We start from the raw sequence: 12,500 nt of genomic DNA, 5'->3' as shown, positions 1-12,500 counted from the left end.
TCCTCCCTCCCCCGCCTCCCTCTCTCTCTCTCTCCCTCCCTCCTCCGCCCCTTCTTTCTCTCTCTCTCTCTCCCTCCCTCCCTCCGCCCCCCTTTTCTCTCTCTCTCCTCCCTCCTCTGCCCCCTTTCTCTCTCTCCCTTCCCTCCCTCCCGCCCCCTTTCTCTCTCTCCCTCCCTCCTCTGCCCTCTTTCTCTCCCTCCCTCCTCCGCCGTCTCTTCCCTCTCCTCCCCTCCTCCGCCCCCCCTCTCTCCCTCCCTCCTCCGCCCCCCCTTTCTCCCTCCCTCTTGACCGGCGCATCCAAGTCGTTAGTCTTAGGCCGTCCAATACCGGTTGGACCCTCAGCGATTCCTCTTCCTCCTCTTCCTCTTGCTCCCCCTCTTCGTCCTCCGTCTTTTCTTATTCCTCCTCGGTGTGCCCTCCTTAAATGCTTTGGTTCTCCTCTTTCTCCTTCTTCTTCGTTTTCTTTTTCCTTCTCCTTCTCTTCTTTTTCTTCTTCTTCCTTCTTCTCCTCCTCCTCCCTTCTTCTCCTCCTACTCCTCCCCTTCCCCTCCTCCCCCAATACCTCCACCTCCTTCCTCCTCAAATCCCCCTCCTCCATCTTCCTCCAATTCCTCCTTTTCCACCTCCTCCTCCTCCTCCTTCTCCTCCTTCCCCCTCCCTCCTCCTCCACCTCTTTCTTCTCCTCCATCTCTGCGGAGGGGAAATTATCGAAATATTGATATTGATAGGCTCTTGGTGGCAGCGAAAGGAGGGGGAGGGGGAGGTGAGGGAGAGGGGGAGTGAGGGAGAGGGGAATGGGGATGGAGTGGACTGGGGGAATAAGGGAGAGAGGGAGGGAGATGAGATGGGTTGGGGAGTGAGGGGAGGAGGAGGAAAGGGAGTAGACGGGGGTGGGGGATAAGGGAGAGAGGGAAATGGGATGTGGGGGGGTATTGGAGTGGGGAGGGGGCGACGGGGGGGGAAGCAGCTCGATCTGCCGTGAAACTGCAGTTGCGTCGTTTTGGGTGAATGCTTGTGGCAGTGATTTGCTGTCGCCGCTGCTGTTCTTGCAGTCATTGTTGCGCTCGCTGTCGGTTTGGGGTTATTGCTGCTGTGGCTGTGGTAGTTGTTGTTGTGGTTGTGGTGGTGATTGTTGGTGGTGTTATTGTTGTTGTTGTTGGTGTTTATGTTGTTTTTGCTATTGCTGTTCCTGTTGTTGGCGGTGGTGGTGGTGCTTTTGTTGTTGTTGTTGTTTTACTTGTGCTGTTGTTGTTCCTGTTGTTTACGTTGGTAATTGCAGAAGTATCGTTGATTTTTTTCTTGTTATTATTACCATTGTTTATCATTGTTTGCATCGTCGGTTTTATTGCATGATGCTAATAAAGTGCGAAACAAAAGAATGAAGAAGAAGAAGAAAATAAAAAAATGGAGAAGAAAAAGTTTAGTAGACGATGATGATTGGAAAGAAAAAAGAAGAGGAATAACAATGATAATGATCATAATCATAAGAAGAAGAAGAGCAACAACAAGAATAAGAAATACTAGTAAGAAAATGGAGAAGAGGAGAAAGACAAGAGCGTAGGGGAGGGGGGGGAGGTTAGAGAGGACCCGCCCCCCACCCCCCCTGCAGCGGCTCCTGTGCGAATGTCATCGCATCGCGGCGCTGCAGCTTTGCAACCCGGAGAGGAATTTCCTGCAGTGCAACAAGGGGGCGGGGGGGGGAGGGGAATTCGGTTCATGTGAGAGCAGCAGCGGGGCTTGCATGGCTCGCCCTCTGTCGCCTCGCGCGCTTGGGTCGGCGTCGCGGCGGTGGGGTGGGGTGGCCAGTGCCTCTGGAGGAGGAGGAGGGGCTGGGCCGGGGGCGGGGTGCTTGGGCGGGGCTGTGGTTGGTGTTGTTTGTTGGTGGTGGTGGTGGTGTTGTTTGTTGTTGTTGTTGGTGGTGATGGTAATGGTGGTGTTGTTTGTTGTTGTTGCTGTTGTTTTGTTGTTGTTGGTGGTGGTAGTAGTGGTGTTGGTGTTGTGCTGCTGCTACTGCTGTTGTTGTTATTGATGTTATTGTTGGTGTTGTTTTGTTGTTGGTGTTGTTATTGTTGTTATTGTTGCTGTTGTTGTTGTTGTTGATGTTATTGTTGCTGTTGTTGTTGTTGTTGTTGTTTGTTGTTGGTGGTGGTGGCGGTGGTAGTGGTGGTGTTGGTGTTATTGATGTTATTGTTGCTGCTGTTGTTATTGTTGTTTTGTTGGTGTTGTTCTGCTGCTGCTGCTGTTGTTATTATTATCGTTGCTATTGTTGTTGTTGTTGTTACAGCTGTCATCATTATCAGCTGCAGTGCCCACGGCCGAGGCACCGTTATCTCCATTATCACCAGCCGTCAAGTCACCTTAAATCATTATTATCGTGACTGCCATCGCCATCTAAATCACTATCGCCATCGCCTTCACCATCACCACCACCGTTACCGTCGCCATCACCACCACCATCATTGCCATCGCCATCATAATCATCATCATTGCCATCGCCATCACCACCACCATCATTGCCATCGCCATCATAATCATCATCATTGCCATCGCCATCACCACCACCATCATTGCCATCGCCATCATAATCATCATCATTGCCATCGCCATCACCACCACCATCATTACCATCGCCATCATAATCATCATCATCATTAGTCATTATCATCACCAACATCGTCATCCTCACTCATCAGTATCACCAATGTTTTTATTCTTATCATCATCACCACCATCACCATCGTCATCATTATCACCACCACCGCCACCATCATCATCATCACCACCATTAACATCATCACCACCATTAACATCATCACCACCACCACCACCACCATCATTACCATCATCATCATCATCATAAACATCATCACCGCCATTAACATCATCACCCTCTCTCTTTATTCTATTTTCTTTCCCATTCTCTTCCATCGCGAGAGCTGCGTCCGTGTGGCCAAGGGGGGGGGGGTCGTAGGGCTCCCGTTGGACGTAGGCCTATGTGGGCTTTTTTGTTTTTGCCCCTTTCGTTGTTGTTGTTTTGTTTTGTTTTTGCTTATGCTCGTTGTTTTGTTTTGTTTTGTTTTTGTTGTTAGTTTTATTTATTTTTTTTTATTATTTTTTTATTATTATTATTATTATTTTTTTTTTTTTTTTTGCTTCTGTTCGATGTATTTTGTTTTGTTTTGTTTTTGTTTTTTCTTGTTAATTTTATATTTGCTTCTGTTCGTTGTTATTTTGTTTTGTTTTGTTTTTCTTGTTGAATGTATTTTTGTTTCTATTCGTTGTTGTTTTTTTTTGTTTTGTTTTGTTTTTCTTGTTAATTTTATATTTGCTTCTGTTCGTTGTTGTTTTTTTGTTTTTCTTGTTCATTTTATTTCTGCTTCTGTTCGTTGTTTTTTTTTAAATCTTTTTTTTATTCTTGGGAATTTGGGTCGTGTTGTCTGTGTGTTTGTGGTGAAATCTGTTGGGATTATTACGGTGATTTTGAAATTATCTCGGGGGGGGGGGAGGGGGGGGGCGTTTCCTTGTAAATTGGATAAGATAAAGGGACTTGGGTTTTTTTTAGGCTTACGGCTTCTTGTTCTCTTCTTGTCTTCTCTTCTGCGCCGTCTGTTTCTGGTTTCTCGCTGCTCGCCTTGGGTCTCTACCCGTTGTTTTTCTCTCTTCTTCTTTCCCTGTTCTTTCTTTCTTCCCTATTTTTCTCCTCTCTTCTGCTCCCTCTCTTCCTGTTCGTCTGTCTTCTCTCTCTGCTCGTCTGTCTGTTCGTCTGTTCGTCTGTCTGTCCTGTCTGTCTGCCCTCTCTCTCTCTCTTTCTCTCTCTCTCTCTCTCTCTCTCTCTCTCTCTCTCTCTCTCTCTCTCTCTCTCTCTCTCTCTCTTCGCCTTCTCTTTCGCTCTCTTTAAAATTTTTTCCTTCCTTTCGCCCTCTTTCGCTCTCTCTCTCTCTCTCTCTCTCTCTCTCTTTCTCTCTTTCTCTCTCAGTCTCTATCTCTCTTCCCCCCTCGCTCCCTCCCTCCCTCCCCCCCCCCCCCCCTCCATCCCTCCCTCTCTCTCTCTCTCTCTCTCTCTCTCTCTCTCTCTCTCTCTCTCTCTCTCTCTCTCTCTTCTCTCTCTCTCTCTCTCTCTCTCTCTCTCTCTCTCTCATTCTCTCTCTCTCTCTCTCTCTCTCTCTCTCTCTCTCTCTCTCTCTCTCTCTCTCTCTCTTCCTCTTCTCTCTCTCTTCTCTCTCTCTCTCTCTCTCTCTTTCGCTCTCTCTCGCTCTCTCTCTCTCTCGCTCTTCCTCGCTCTCTCTCTCTCTCTCTCTCTCTCCCTCTCCCTCTCCCTTCCCTTTTTCTCCCTCCCTTTTTCTCTCTCCCTCTCCCTCTCTTTCCCCCCCTCTTCCTCTCTTTCCCCCTCCCCCCCCTCCCCCCTCCCCCCCCTTCTCTCTCCCCCCTTCCCCCCCCCCCCCTCCCCCCCCCCCCCTTTCCCTCTCTCCTTCTCTTCCTCTTTCCTCCTTCCTTCTCTCCCCCTCTTCCCTCCCTCCCTTCCCCCCTTTTCCCCCCCCCCTTCCTTTTCCTTCCCCTCTCTCCCCCCTCCCCCCTCCCTCCCCCCCCCCCCCCCTTTTCCTCCCCTTCCCCCCTCCCTCCCTCCTTCCTTCTCTCTCCCCCTCTTCCTCCCTCCCATGTCCCTTCTCATCCCCATTCCTTCCCTTCGCCCTTCTCTCTCTCTTTTTCCCCCTCTTTCCCCCTTCCCCCCTTCCCCTTCCCCTTTTCCCCTTCCCTCCCCCTCCTCCTTCTCCTCCCTTCCTTCTCTTCTTATCTCCCTTTTTCTTTTTTTTTTTTTTTTTCTTTTTTTTTTTTTTTTCTCTTTTTTTTTTGTTTTTTTTTCCCTTTTTTTTTTTTTTCCCCCCCCCTTTTTTTTTAAAATTTTTTTCCCTTTTTTTTTTTTCCCCCTTTTTTTTTTTTTTTGCCCCCCCCCCCTTGGAAAATTGGGGTTGTTGGTTGTGCAAACGTCTTGAAGAACGCAAGGGGGCGTTTCGGTCAAAGACATCCGCTCCCTTGCGTCGATTGCTTGGATCTCCGGCTTGGCTTTGGGGAGTTTTTTTTGTGTGTGGGGGGGGGGGTTGTTTTGTTGTTTTTTTTTGGTTTTTTGGGGTTTTTTTTTTGTGTGTGTTGGGGGGGGTTTTTTTTTTTTGTTTGTTTTTTGTTGTTTTGGCCGGGGAGTTTTTTTTTGTTTGTTTGTGGATTGTTTGTTTTTGTTGTTGTCGTTGTTGTTGTTGTTGATGTAATTGGCTTTGTTTTGTTTGGGTATTAATGTAGTTCTTGTTTTTGTTGTTGTCATTATTAATGTTATTATTATCGTCATCAATGATAATAATGATAATCATATCACCTTTTAAAAAAAATTTTTCAAAAAATCATCATAATATATAATTTAAAAATCTCACAAATCATCAAAAACCATCATCATAAACCCCCCCTTTTTCCCAAAAAAATTTTCCTAAAACTCCCCTTAACTTATTTATTATTTTTTGAAATTTTAGTTTATTAAATTTTATGGAAAAATTGTTTGGGGTTTCTTATTTTTTTTTTGTCGTTTTTTCCCTTTTTTTGTTTTTATTTTTTTTATTTTTAGGGTTTCCTTTTTTTTTTTTTTATTTTTTTTTTTTTCCTTTTTTTTTTTTTTTTCCCCTTTCTTTCTTTTTTTATTCCCTTTTTCTCTTTTCCTTTTTCTTCCTTTTTCTCCCCCCCCCTCCCCCCCCCCTCCCCCCCCCCCCTCCCCCCCCTCCCCCCCCCCCCCCCCCTTTTCCGCTTTTCCCCCTCCCTCCCCCCTTTTCCCCCCTTTTCCCCCCCCCCCTTCCTTTCCCTTCCTTCCCCCCCCCTTCCCCCCCCTTCCCCCCCCCTCCCCCCTTTTTTCCCCCCCCCCCCTCCCCCCCTTCCCCCCCCCCCTTTTTCCCCCCCCTTTTTCCCCCCCCTTTCCCCCTTTCCCCCTTTTCCCCCCTTCCTCCCTTTTTTCCCCCCCCTTTTCCCCCCCCCCTCCTCCCTTTCTTTCCCCCCTTCCCCCCCCTTTTCCCTTTTTCCCCCCCCCCCCCCCCCTTTCCTTTTTCCCTCCCCCTCCCCCCCCTTTTTTTTCTTTTTTTTTTTTCCTTTTTTCCCCCCCCCCCCCTTTTTTTCTTTTTTCCCTGGGCAGGAGGGAGTGGAAAGCGCCGACAGACGGAGGCGTATCCGTGCCTGTGCATACACGCGCGCACGCACGTACACGCAAATACTTACATTTATATACACACGGACAAACGCTTATGTACGCATAAACACACGCGCATACGCACACGCACACACACGCACCCCAACCACACACACACCACCCCCACCCACACACACAACCCCAACCCCACACCACCCCACACACAAAAAAAACCCCCCCCCCCCCCACACACAACCCCACACACACAACCCCACACACACACAACCCCACACACAACACACAACACACACACACACACACACACAAAAACACACACACACACACACACACACACACACACACACACACACACACACACACACACACACACACACACCCCACAAAAAAAAAAAAAGAGAGAAGGCCGAGGGGAAAAAGAAAGAGGAAAGGGAAGGGAAAAAGAAAGAAAGGGGGAAAGGAAGAGGGAAAAAGAAAATGGAAAGAGACCAAGGGAAAAAACGGAGGGGAAAAAAGGAGGGGGGAAGTTAGGGAGGAGAGAGGGAAAAGAAGGGGGAAAGAGGAAAAGGGGAAAGCGAAGAAGAAAAGGAATTTTTTTAAAAAAAAAAAAAAAAAAGGGGAAAGAAAGGAAAAGAAAGGGGAGGGGAAAAAAAAAAAAAAAAAAAAAAAAAAAAAAAAAAAAAAAAAAAAAGGGGGAAAAAAAAAAAGGGAAAAAAAAAAATAAAAAGGGGAAAATTTTTTTTAAAAAAAAAAAAAAAAAAAAAAAAAAAAAAAAAAAAAAAAAAAAAAAAAAACAACAACCAACAACAAACAATTCCTAACAAAAAATACAAACATAAACAACAATAAACTTAAAAAGAAGAGAAAAAAAAGAAGAGAGGGGAAAAAAAAAAAAAAAAAGAAGAAAAAAAAAAAAAAAAAAAGAGAAAAAAAAAAAAAAAGGGGAAGGAAAGGAGAAAAAAAAGTTTTTTTTTTTTTTCCCCTTTCCCCCCTTTTCCCCCCCCTTTTTTCCCCCCTTTTTTCCCCTTTTTCTTTTTTTTCCCCTTTTTTTTTTTTCCCTTTTTCCCCTTTTTCCCCCTTCTCTCCTCTTTTTTTTTTTTTCCCTTCTTTTTTTTTTCTTTCCCTCTTTTTTTTTTTTTCTCTTTTCTTTCCCCCTTTTTTCCCTCTTTTTTTTTTTTTTTTTTTTTTTTTTTTTTTTTTTTCCTCTTTTTTTTTTTATTTTTCTTCTTTCTTTTTTTTTCCCTTTTTTTTTTTTCCCTTTCCCCCCCTTTCTTTTTTTTTTTTTCTTTTTTTTTTTTTTTTTTTTTTTTTTTTTTTTTTTTTTTTTTTTTTTTTTTTTTTTCCCCCCTTTTTTTTCCCCTTCTTTTTTTCTTTTTTTTTTTTTTTTTTTTTTTCTCCCCCCCTTTCCCCCCCCCTTTTCCCCCCCCCTTTTCCCCCTTTTCCCCCCTTTTTTTTCCCCCCCCCCCCCCCCCCCCCCCCTTTTTCCCCCCCCCTTTTCCCCTCTTTTTTCCCCTCTCCCTTCCCCCCTCCTCCCTCCCCTCTCTCTCTCCTTTCCTCTTTTTTTTTCTCTCTCTCTCTCTCTCTCTCTCTCTCTCTCTCTCTCTCTCTCTCTCTTCTCTCTTCTCTTTTCTCTCTCTCTCTCTTTCCCTTCCTCCCTTTTCCCCCCCTCCCTCCCCCTCCCCTCCCTCCCCTCCCCCCCCCCCCCCCTTTCTTCCTTAAAAAGGGGAAAGATAAAATTAAGATTTTAATCCCCCTTTCCCTGTTAATAAAAAATAAAAAGGGCCCGGCGTAGGGAAAAAAAACCCTTTGGGGGGGAGGAAAGAAAAAGGGGGGGGGAAGGGGGGGAGGGAAAGGGGGGGGGGGGGGAAAAGGGGGGGAAAAAGAAGAAGGGGTGGGGGGGGGGAAAAGGGAAGGGAGGGGGAGGAGGGGAGGATGGGGGGGGGGGGGGGGGAGAAAAAAAAAAAAAAAGGGAAAAAAAAAAAAAAAAAAAAAAAAAAAAAAAAAAAAAAAAAAAAAAAAAAAAAAAAAAAAAAAAAAAAAAAAAAAAAAATATTTTTTTAAATTTTTTTTATAATTTGGTTTTGGGGGGGGGGTTTTCTTATTTTTTTTTGTTTTTTTTTTTTTGGGAGTTGGATTTGGGGTTGGGGGAGGGGGAGGGGATGCTTTTGTATTTTTGGGTGGTGGGGGAAAAGGGTTTGTTTTGTTTTGTGTTGTAGGGGGTGTAGTGGTTAAAAGGGAGGATATTGTTATTTTTTGGGGTAGTTTTTTTTGTTAGTATTTTTGGGGGTTTTGGAAATTTCTATTTTATTTTATTATAGTAGTAGTAGAAATTTTTTTTTTTTAAAAAATTTTTTTATTATTATTTTAGAAATAGTAAAATATTTTTGATGGTATTCTTTTAATTATTGATGTTTTAATTTTTATTATTTTTGATAATTTTTTTTATTATATGTTATTTTTTTATTTTGTTTTATTTTTTATTTTACTTTTTTTATTTTTTTTATTATTATTATTATTATTATTATTTATTGATAATATTAGTTGTCTTTATTATTGTTGTTGTTATTGTTATTATCATCATTATAATCCTTAATGTTATTTGAAGTACCGTCGTTAAGCAGCTTTATTTTAAGCACTGTTATTAAACAACTAGCGCTGCTGCCACCATTCTACATTTATTACTATTGTTATGATTTTCAATATCAATCCTGTTTCCCTTTGCAGGTATGTATTGTGGCATCATTGCACGGAAGGAGTGACAGCTCATGGCACGGCACGGGACGGAATGAGTATGAGATCGTTTGTTCACGTTCTTGTTCATGTTCATTTTTATTTGATTTGATTTGATTTTGTGTATTTATAGTTTTTTTTCTTCGATTTTTTATGTTTCGATGTTTTTTATTTTGCGGTTTTTTTTGGGGGGGGGGGGGTTTTGGGGGGGTTTTGTGTGTTTTTTTTTTTTTTTTTTTTTTTATTTTTTTGGGCCCCGTGAATACTGTTAGATTCAACGGTATCGGCTTTTTTTTTAATTTTTTTCCTATATTTATCCCTCAAATTTTATTAAAAATTTTAATTTTATATTGATATTGTACGGGTTTAAAACCCCCCCGGGGAAAAATTCCCTTTTCCCTTTTTCTTTGGGGGAAAAAAGTCATAATTGATTTCAGAATATCTCCCCCCCCCCCCCCCTTTCCCCGCTCCCCCCCCCCCCCTTCCCCCCCCTCCCTCCCCCCCCCCCTCCCTCCCTCTCCCCCCCTCCCTCCCCCCCCCCTTTCCCTCCTTCCCTCCCCCTCCCTCCCCCCCTTTTCCTTTTTTTTTCCCCTTTTCCCCCCCCCCCCTTCCCCCCCTTTTTTCCTTTTTCCCCCTTCCCCTTTTTCCCCTTTTTCCCCTTTTCCCCCTCTTTTCCTTAAAACCCCCCTAATGAGGTTTGTGATTCCTTTTTTAAATTGAAAAGGCATTGAGCTTCGCCCCTTTTTTTTGGGGGGGAAGATTTGCAGGGGGCCCCCCGGGGTTTCCCGGGGAAAGGGAAAAGGGGGAGGGAGGAGTGCGGGGGAAATTTTTTTTTTTTGAAAATTGCTTTTTTTTGGGGGGGTTTTTTTTTTTTTTTTTTTGGGGGGGGGGTCTTTTTTTTCTTGGGGAAGGGGGGGGAGGGGGGGGGTGGGGGGGGGGGTTGGGGGGGGTGGGGGGGTGATGGTGTTTGTGTGTGTTGTGTGTGGGGGTGGGTGTGTGTGTGTGTGTGTGTGTGTGTGTGTGTGTGTGTGTGTGTGTGTGTGTTTACGTGCGTTTTATGACGTGAATTCACGTACGCGTTTGTCCATCGGGGTGCTTGCCTGTGTGTACCTCAGAGGACTGTTGTGTGTCTTACCTCGCTCTAAACGCTTTTTGGGATGGTTTGTTGTGGAAAAAACCCCCCCCCCCCATTCTTTTTCCCCCTTCCCCTCCCAAATTTCTCCCTCCCCCCCCCCTCCCCCCTTCCCTTTTTCCCTTCCCCCCCCCTTTTTTTTTTCCCAAAATTTTCCCTTTCTCCCCCCCCCCTAAAATTTTTTCCTTCCCCCCCCCATTCTCCCTTCCCCCCCTTCCCCATTTTCCCCCCCCCAAATTTTTCCCTTCCCCCTTTCCCTTTCCTTCCCCTTCCCCCCTTCTTCCCCCCAAATTTCCCCCCTTTTCCCCCCTCTTCCCAATTTCTCCCCCCTTCCCCCCCTTTTTTCCCCCAACCTTCCCCTCCCCCCCATTCTCCCAACTTTCCCCCCTTCCCCCCCCCCCCAAACCCCCCCCTTTCCCCCCCCAATTTTTTTAACCTTTTTCCCTCCCCCCCTTTTTCTTTCCCCCCTTTCCCCCCCCCCCCCTCTCCCCTTTTTTTCCCTCCCCCCTTCCTCCCTTTTCCCCCCTTCCTTTTCCCCCCCTTTCCCCCCTTTCCCCCTCTCCCCCCCCCCTTTTTCCCCCCCTTTTCCCCCCTTTTTTTCCCCCCCCTCCCCAAATTTCTTTTTCCCCCTCCCCCTTTCTTTCCCTTTTTCCCTCCCCCCCCCCCCCCCCCCCCTTTCCTCCCCCCCCTTTCTCCCCCTTTTTTCCCCCCCTCTTCTCCCCCCCCCCCCCCCCCCTCCCCCCCCCACCTTTTTTTTCCCCCTTTTTTCCCCCCCTTTCCCCCCCCCTTTTTTTCCCCTTTCCCTTCCCCCCCTTTTCCCCCCCCTTCCCCCCCCTTTTTTCCCTTTTTTCCCCCCTTTTCCCCCCCTTCCTTCCCCTTTTTCCCCCCCCCCCCCTTCCCCCCTTTTTTTTCCCCCCTTTTCCTTTCCCCTTTTCCCCCCTTTCCCTTTTTTTTCCTTTTTTTTTCCCCCATTTTTTCCCCCTTTTTTTTTCCTTTTTCCTTTTCCCCCTTTTTTCCCCTTTTTTCCCTTCCCCCCTTTCCCTTTTCCTTTCCCCTTTTCCCCCCCCCTTTTTTTCCCCCCTTTTTCCTTTCCCCCGAAAGGGGGGTTTAATTCACTCGTTTGGCGTCTCTCGGCGGGGCTGAGCGATCCGTCGGGGGGAATTTTTGGGGGGACGGGGGGGGGTGGGTTGGGGGGAGGGGAGGGAGGGGGGGGGGGGGAGGGAAAAAAAAAAAAAAAAAAAAAAAAAGGGGGGGGGGTTGTGTTTTTTTTTGGGTTTTGTGTGTGTGTGTGTTATCTGTGTGTCTGTGTGTGTGTGTTTGTATATATATATATATATATATATATATATATATATATATATATATATATATATTTATACACACACACACCCATGTGTATATGCATATGTATACGTGTGTGTGTGTGTGTGTGTGTGTGTGTCCGTGTGTGTGCGTGTGTGTGTGTGTGCGTTCATGTATGATGTATCATTTGTCTGTATAATATGCTATTCGCCCTGTTGCCACTGACGGCGCATAATGAGTATTTTTGGACTGCGATATTATTTATTGAAATTGGAGCACGTTTACCCATGGCGGAATCCTAATTATTTTTAATACCTGTAATACCTGTAATAATACGTACACGCGAGAGGCAATCACATTCACACGGCCATACTCATGAGCGTTTATAAGGGCGTGTACGCGCGTTATTTGCATGTGGTGGAGGGTGTGCGGACGAGAGAGAGAGAGAGAGAGAGAGAGAGAGAGAGAGAGAGAGAGAGAGAGAGAGAGAGAGAGAGAGAGAGAGAGAGAGAGAGAGAGAGAGAGAAGGCAGGGGAGAAAACTGAAGAGAAAAAGAAAAAGAAGAGAGAAAGAGAGGAGAAGAAGAAAGAAGAAAAGAAGAAAAAAAAAAAAACACAACAAACAAAACAAAATCACAACAAAAAAAAAAACAACCACCACACACACACACACACAAACACACACACACACACACACACACACACACACACACACACACACACACACACACACACAGTGGAGTGAGTGGACACGGGGGCCGGACCCTATTTTTCCCCCCTTTTCCCCAAATTTCCCCCTTTTGTCCTTCCCCCCTTTTCCACCGAGGAAGAGGGAGGGGAGGGGAGGGGAGGGTGGGAGAGAGGGCAGAGGGGGGTTTTGGGAGAAGGAGAGGAGGGTGAGGAGGGGTTAGGGATCGTGGGAGAGGGAAAGGGGGTAAGGGGGGGGTTGGGGGGGGGTGGGAGGGGGAAAAGGGGGGGGAAGGGGGGGGGGGAGGGGAGGGAAGCGAAGGGGTGGGAGAGAGGGCAGAGGGGGGGGGGGGGGGGGAGAGGGGGAGGGGGGGAGGGGGGGGTTTTGGGGGGTGGGGGGGGAGGGAAAGAGGGTAGGATGAGGGAGGGAGGGTGAGGGGGGGGTTTGGGGGGGGGGGAGGGGGGGAGGGGGGGG

General features: G+C 46.3%; 2 protein-coding genes across 3 annotated transcripts in view; one reads left to right on the top strand and one right to left on the bottom strand.

The window, feature by feature from the left end:
- LOC138867232 (cilia- and flagella-associated protein 251-like) overlaps window positions 1-7,260 on the bottom strand; it is a gene marked incomplete at its 5' end in the record, with an annotated part of 28,496 nt that extends 21,236 nt beyond the window's left edge. Inside the window, 3 exons of the mRNA XM_070142123.1 lie at window positions 210-281; window positions 579-642; window positions 7,187-7,260. Of these exons, the coding sequence (XP_069998224.1) occupies window positions 210-281; window positions 579-642; window positions 7,187-7,260 (210 nt within the window). The remainder of the gene's footprint in view (window positions 1-209; window positions 282-578; window positions 643-7,186) is intronic.
- The window catches only part of Csk (C-terminal Src kinase), a 296,171-nt gene that overhangs the window by 101,697 nt on the left and 181,974 nt on the right, over window positions 1-12,500 (top strand). The window lies entirely within an intron of this gene.

The sequence above is a fragment of the Penaeus vannamei genome, chromosome 29 (genome assembly GCF_042767895.1).
Source record: "Penaeus vannamei isolate JL-2024 chromosome 29, ASM4276789v1, whole genome shotgun sequence".
Lineage (NCBI taxonomy): Eukaryota > Metazoa > Arthropoda > Malacostraca > Decapoda > Penaeidae > Penaeus > Penaeus vannamei.
This window is presented reverse-complemented; position numbering and strand designations above follow the sequence as displayed.